At 37.1% G+C, this 7,193-nt stretch overlaps 1 protein-coding gene across 2 annotated transcripts; it reads right to left on the bottom strand.

Annotated features, from left to right (window-relative positions):
• Nucleotides 1-2,247: 2,247 nt before the first annotated feature.
• On the bottom strand, nucleotides 2,248-7,173 carry LOC122075409 (putative disease resistance protein RGA4). 2 transcript variants are annotated; one of them, XM_042640431.1, is made up of 2 exons: nucleotides 3,498-7,173; nucleotides 2,248-2,440 (listed from the first exon to the last, which is right to left on the bottom strand). In XM_042640431.1, exon 1 carries the CDS (start codon nucleotides 6,993-6,995, stop codon nucleotides 3,537-3,539), a length of 3,459 nt encoding a protein of 1,152 aa, XP_042496365.1. In that variant the 5' UTR covers nucleotides 6,996-7,173; the 3' UTR covers nucleotides 2,248-2,440; nucleotides 3,498-3,536. The 2 variants fall into 2 exon arrangements, with proteins under 2 accessions (XP_042496365.1, XP_042496364.1); XM_042640430.1 differs by having other exon boundaries at nucleotides 3,510-7,173.
• Between the last annotated feature and the right edge of the window lie 20 nt (nucleotides 7,174-7,193).

Genomic DNA, 7,193 nt, shown 5'->3' with positions numbered 1-7,193 from the left:
TATATATTTTTTTTTAATTTTTATATACCTTTGTTTTCTCGTTCTGCTTTTGTAGTCCCCTTTCTTCTTCTTCTCTCTCTCTCTCTCTCTCTCTCTCTCTCTCTCTCTCTCTCTCTCTCTATTTTCTACCTGCGATTAAAAATGAATTAAATAAAAAAAAATTGAAGATGGGGTATTTTAAGAAATTAATTTTTTTTCTTGAATCGCACAAATAATAATTAATTAAGGAGAATTAGTAAATATTTTTAAAGTTGAAACTAATCAATGTAAAATAAATTCGAAACCTACTTATAATGTAATTTATTTTCTTATCCAATGGATCTAGTTAATTTTCCCTTTTTTCTAATATCATCATGAATCATATATTTTAAATTTCAAATATTCTTTCAGTCGGATTCCAATTTGAAATCCTCAAGGTAGTCCTACCAAACCTTAAAAGGTTTATTTTGTACATTACCAACTATAAAGGGACTAAATTTTAATATTTGAGCAAGGAAGTTTAGGATTTATTTGTCCAAAATTTGAGCTACATCTAAACTATCACCTGGAAAATGTTTCAATGGAATATAAAACCATTCCTTTAATTGTGGGCAGCATAAAGAAAACCACTATTTATTGTCAACCCATGTCTTGCTTCTCGTTTTTTAGGTTATTAACAATCATGATGGAATTTCATATCCTATCAGATAGATATTAACCGATGAACCTTACCTTTACCAAAAAAAAAAAAAAACGAAATGAAGTAAAACTTCGCCAAGGTTGGTTGAACTCCATAAATTCAGAACTTGGTGCTGCCTCTACCCACCATCCCTACCTTTACTAGGCCACACTGCCTTCATCGCCGCCGATACCTACAACTATGGTGCCTCTGTCGATCATTCCCAATGTACCAAAACCCAACATGTTGCCACCAATGCCTACATACTCGAAAGGTAGCATCTCCATTGCCTGCTAATCCTAACCAAGGTTTTAAAACATGGGATCGTATCAGTTGGGATTGGCAGATTTACACATATTTTTAAGATATTATTTTATCCTTATATCTTACCTATAAATTGATATCAAATTGATAAAGATTGAGATCGAATTGATCTTAATCAATATCGATCCAATCCAATCTAATTTATAAAACCATGATCCTAACCACCTTCTCTTCAATATCTTCCACCTCTACCACAATTCTTTCTCTCTCCCCGCCACATGCATGCACTCCTATCCGCTACATCGTTCATTTCCATTTATAGTATTTGAGATGTGTACCTACTAGCTAGAAGCCTAGAATCCACATCTTAAAGTGGTGGAGGAAAGGATTCTCTTAACCACATCGTAGCCTACGTCTCTTCACATACTCACATTGATTGATTTTTTATTTTTAAAGAAAAGAATCTATTAAATTATTATTATTCTTATTATTTTGAGTAAAAAATATTAAATTATTATACATGCTCAGGAGTGTAGGGGTTGCATCAGCGTAGGGCCCAATGAAAGCACACCTAGATGCATCAACAGGGTGGGCATTTTCACCTTTCATGGGTTGGGGAAGGGGGCGGTTATTTCACTCATCTTTGTGTTTGAAAAAAATTATGTAAAGAAGATTAAACTAGAGTTTGAATCCTTTGTGATGTGCGGTGAGTGGCAGGGAGGATCCAATGATTGGGAGACTCAGCATGCACCCCAGCCATTGAATACTCACTACCAACTCACCACTGACCATAGAAGATTTTTCGCATTAAACTATGCTAATGCCGCGGATGGTTCAGAGATTGGCTATAAATAGAATTTGTAATGGAATCTTTTTACCATGTATGCAATGTGGTGGCAACATAATAAATGGGCTGATTATATAATTTTGCTTCAAAAGAAAGAGCGAGAGTCTCACCATGAGGCCCAAGCCCGCCAGCTTGTCTAGTGAGCATCTGATGCTTGAGACTAGGGGTGTCGATTCTAAGCCCGCACTGGTAGGCCCGACACATTTATGGCTCTTCCTAGACCGGCCCGATTAATAAATGAAAGAAATACTCAACATCATCGTCGTTGTCGTAGAGATACAGCTACTTCCCTTGAGAAAAAGAACAAAACAAAGACTACGTTGTACAAATGAGGCCCTCGTTAGGAATAAAAGAAAATGGACTCGGGCTTGGGCCCTTAGCCCCTGGCCCATATATTTTGACAAAATTTATTATTAAGAGGTTAGGATACGTTATGGAACCCATTGTGGAAATAACCTCCACCAATTTGCACACCTTGTTGGGCAATGACGACATGGGCTTAAATATTGATGTTTACTGACTTACATACTTAAGAAGAATACAAACATTAAAACTAGAAATGAAGTCCAAGATGAAAAATAATGTCCAGAAGGTAAAAGCTACCAAAGCCAAGTAGTGGGAAGTTTGTTCTTCCCCATTGTAAGTTGTAGAGTTTCCTTTGTTTCCACATCCTGTTGAAATAATAATAATAATAATAAATAAATAAATTGAGCATTAGAAATTTGAAAATTTTGAAAAAGGAAAGGTATATACATACACATCCAAGGCAAGGATCTATAGTAGCCAACATGTAAAACAGGGCACAAACCTGAGCTTTAAGAAAATAATAACCAAAGGCTCAAATCAAACAAGAAATAGAACTTAATTACATGCAAATCAAAAGACTCAAAAAGCTAAAATTGGGGATAAATGAACTTCAAAAAATGTTAAGCTGAGGTGACCGTTGACATCATTCTTGTGCTTGTAAAGTCATTTGTGGCATAATTTTTAAAACTGGATCTGACGAGTAGTTAGGGGATCAAAGTTGATCTTCTTTCATTTTTTTGGTTCAGTAAGGATGAAGAACCATAATTTTTTATTTTTCGAAAACCGATTAGTTTGGTTCTTGATTTTCTTAGGATCTGTCTATTTCAATGCAAAAAAATTTGGAAAATAAAATTTTTGTTTGGTAGAAAGGTTCTATTTGTTTCATCATAAAAGTTTCTATGCAATTGATATTTATTGATAAGATCTTTCACATTTACAGATTACCATTATTTTATGTATCTTACTTTTATATTCATTCATTTTTGTGTTAGATTCTTTCATTGTTGTAAATATTAGTTAATTACCTTCTACCAAGGAACAAATTAGCTTATATTACAGAAAAATCTTCTCTGTCACTTTAATTGTATATAGCCTTACATTGGTAATGAAATATTCATTCCACTCCGGTCACAAAGCCCAATTCTTAGACATTAAACTTTTTGCTACCTTGTGATGTATTCTTTTTTTTTATTATTATTCTATTTCATTGGAAAAAAATTTCCTTTCCATCATTTTACATTGAAATTTCCGTTACCTATAGAGTTTTGAAATAATTTGTTTTATTTTTAGTTGAAAATAATATTTGATAAAAAAAAGTATTAAAAAAAATAATAATAAGGACATAACTTGCAGCGTAAATAATATTTAATATATAAATAAAAAAATTAGATTGGTGATAAAATGAAAAGATAAAAGTCACACCTTAGAAAATACCTGTTTATTGTTAAAAATGCATCAATATCACCTCCTCCTCAACTCCAAGAGACGACCCCAACATCCATTGTTTTGTCTCATGTGCGTTGGTGTTGGCGATGATCTGATGTGAACTTTCGGAATGTGGGATATTTTGTGCCAGTCTTCTCCTCCTTCTCTACATCTTGTTTCCAAGACAGCATTGCAACCTCTTATTTCAAGATTTTGTAGGGCTGTCAATTGTTGAAGACCATCTGGCAAAAAAGTAAGATTTTGACAACCCTCAAAAATATTTATAAATCCAAGAGACGTGAGATTGTGGATCCACTCTGGCAACACAGTCAGGCCCTCAGGCCCCCCACAACGTTGGATCAATAAATGTTGCAGCATTGTAGCATGTTTTAAGTTCTCTGGCAAAGACGTCAACTCAGGTAGGGAGGTAATGGTTAGGTTTTGAAGGGAAGTGAGGTGCCGAAAATCCTCCAATTGGGAGAGTTCCAGATTTGGGCATCTTTCAATCTCCAAATGCTCGAGAGACGTTAAATATCTCATCCCTGACAAGGATGCTAGTCCTTTGCACGCTAGAATCTTCAATGTCTTTACAGAGCTCAATCCCTGGAATTGGGTCTCATCCTCCCACAAATATTTCAGAGCATCGCAAGCGTTGACCTCAAAATATTTAAGAGAGCTAATAGACAATCTTGGAAATTTGATGAGCTTGGAGCAGCATAGAAAACTCAATTTCTGAAGAACGGGGAGGTTCCGGTTTTGTAGCAGCCCTTCTAGAACGTTTTCATATTCCATTGTGTTTAGAGATAAATCTTGAAGAGACGGGAGCAATGGGAGAGTTGTCAACCTGTCACACTTTGCAATTGTCATTGATACAAGGGAAGGGAGCACTTTTCTTCCTTCTCGAACATTCAACAACAATACTTCCAGACTTGGCATATAACTCAAGACTAGGTCTTTCAACAAAGGGAATAATCCTTGACCCAAGCCATCACCACTGTCAAACTCAACACCTAAGTATCGTACAGAATTCATCCCACTTAAAAAAAGATACTTAAGAAGTGGCAGATGCCCAAGAGGCGGGAGTTGTTCACATCTCTGACAGTTGAGCAGTGTGACATCGACCAAATTTTGGAGCGACAAATCCTCCATCCAATTACTTGGAAACTTCATGCCCTGGTATCTTTCTATTGTCAATCCTTTTATGCTTGCCGGGGGCTGGAGGCCCTCTAGCACCTCTTGATCATCAGCATTTTCTTGATCAATGTTTGGAGACCAAGACAGGGTTAAAGAGTCAAGGTTTCTCTTTCTTATCAAATTGGCTTCTTTGGCATCCATTGAATTCTTCACGTTCTCGAGACATTTTATGTATAAATTTCCTCCAAGGTTCAGTCCTTGTAACTCACTGATATGGCATCCACTCTTCTTCCCCACGATGAAGATGCTTAATGTCTGGAGGTGAATCAACCGCCCTATCCCGGTTGGCATATGCCTTAGCAAGTCACATCCCTCAATATCCAAGTGCCTGAGGCTGCTCATGGTATTCAAGTGTGCAGGCAGCTTTTGAAGTTCATAACAATATTGTAGTCTCAATGTTTGCAAATGCTTTAGGTTCCTCAAGGACTCTGGTAATGTCCTAATATTCGTGTGGGAGAGGTTCAAGTACCTCAGGTGTATCAAATAGCAGGCTACTGTAGAAAGCATCTGGCTGGCAATACGAAATTCTGAATAACTCAAATCTATCGCTCGTAAGCATCTAAGATTTGAAAAGTTTAACAACTCATCTATTTTTGTCGGATAGGAACGTGGCAGCAGTAGGGTACGTATGGTTTGAGATTTATGTAAAGACTCAATATTAATGTATGGGAAGTCAAATGAACGCCAGTTACTCTCCAATGACAAGTGCCGAATCCCTTTTGGAACAATTTTTTTCTTGCTAATCTGCTCACAGTTTAAACATTCATCATCCATAACAAAACATGCAAGATCATGGACTAGATCATGCATCTTACATCTCAATACATTGCCACCAGCATCTTTTACTGCATCTTGGAAGAAAGACCTCCATAGTAACTCATTAAAAATTTCATTCCCAATGTCTTCCAACTCCATTTCACCTTTAGATGGAATAAAACCATTAGCCATCCAGAGATACATTAAATTTTCCTTCTCAATCACATAATCCTTTGGAAATATGGAGCAATAAGAAAAACATTGCTTCAAATATGAGGGCAGATGATTGTAGCTGAGTCTCAAGGCAGGTAAAATGGTATTTCCTTCATCTTCTGGCAGATCCCAAATTTCATTGTCTCTCACAAAAAGCCATTCAGTCTCCGAGTGTTTGAAGCGCAATAAGCCTCCTAGAGCCTTTGCAGCCAGAGGTAAACCTCCACACTTCTTTACAATCTCTTTACCAATCATCACCAAGTTTGCAGCATTCTGCCCCTCTCTGCCACTGCTACCAAACGCACGTTGCTTAAACAAAGCCCAACAGTCATCCTCTGAGAGTTCTTTCAAGTGGTTGGCAGGGAATGTGCCCATGATTGATGCTACTTTTTCAATACGAGTGGTTACAAGAATTACACATCCTTCATTTCCACATGTGAGAGAAGATTTCACCCTCTCCCACTTCTCCTGATCTTCACTCCAAACATCATCTAGTACAAGCAAATATCTCTTTCCACTCAACATCTCACGAAGGCGGCTTTGCATCGGATCCAACTCTGTGAGATCACAGGCCTTTCGATCAATGGATTCTATGATTGCTCTGGTAAGCCTTTTTACATCAAAATCATCAGACACACAAACCCAATTTCTGGACTCAAAATGATTCTTCACTCTTTCGTCATTGTAGACTAGTTGAGCAAGTGTGGTCTTCCCCAGACCACCCATTCCGATTATTGGATAAACCAGTAAATTTGGGTTGCTTATGTTGTCCACCAATACTTTAACTATCTCTTCTTTGATCTCTTCTCTGCCATAAACTGGGTGTTCAGTAGTTAGAATGGAGCTAGTCTCTCGTTCACTGCTCTCAACAACCGACCCTTCCAGTACAATTCCCCGAGGGTTCAAATGAAATTTGGCCCTCGCATCAGCAATATCATCAAATCTCTCTCTAATATCTTTAATTCTGTGTCCAATCTTGAGCCGAAACACAAGTTGTTCAAAATTGAACCAAGACAAGAAAGAGTGACTTACCTGGTTGGTACAGTTGCCGCAGCTTCTCATCTGGTCTTCTAATTGAAGTGATTTGGCTGCACACTCATCTAAGATGTCATCTGCATCATAAGCGGCATCCTTGAGTTTCTTTAACCAACTCTTGATCGCCTTATCCTTGAATTGCTTCTTCTCAGCATCTTCTGACACATCTCGAATTGTAGCTAAGGTGTCAGAAAGTCTTCTCATCTCTTGATCGACTCCCCATACCAAACCAAATTCTTGTTGAAGTAGGGAGTTGATGTTCTGAAGAACAACTCGAAGAACTGCATCAATAACCATCTCTTCTTTGAATTAAAAAGAAACTCTAAAAATCTCTCTTACAGGTATAATGGAATTGTGGAATTATGATAAGAGCTAGAAGACGCTTTAACTAGACTTCGATGGAATGATCAATCTTCAAGAGTAAAGTGTCTTATGCTTTATGCTTTGCTCTGTTTTTTCCTTACGTTCACAACTAGAGTCGGTAAAATAATGTTA

Source organism: Macadamia integrifolia, chromosome 4, assembly GCF_013358625.1.
Source record: "Macadamia integrifolia cultivar HAES 741 chromosome 4, SCU_Mint_v3, whole genome shotgun sequence".
NCBI lineage: Eukaryota > Viridiplantae > Streptophyta > Magnoliopsida > Proteales > Proteaceae > Macadamia > Macadamia integrifolia.
The sequence above is the reverse complement of the archived record's forward strand: the minus strand, read 5'-3'. Positions and strand labels throughout refer to the sequence as shown.

Bases quoted from the DNA above. Each gene is read 5' to 3' on its own strand.
- LOC122075409 (XM_042640431.1), bottom strand. From the start codon at position 6,995: ATGGTTATTGATGCAGTTCTTCGAGTTGTTCTTCAGAACATCAACTCC.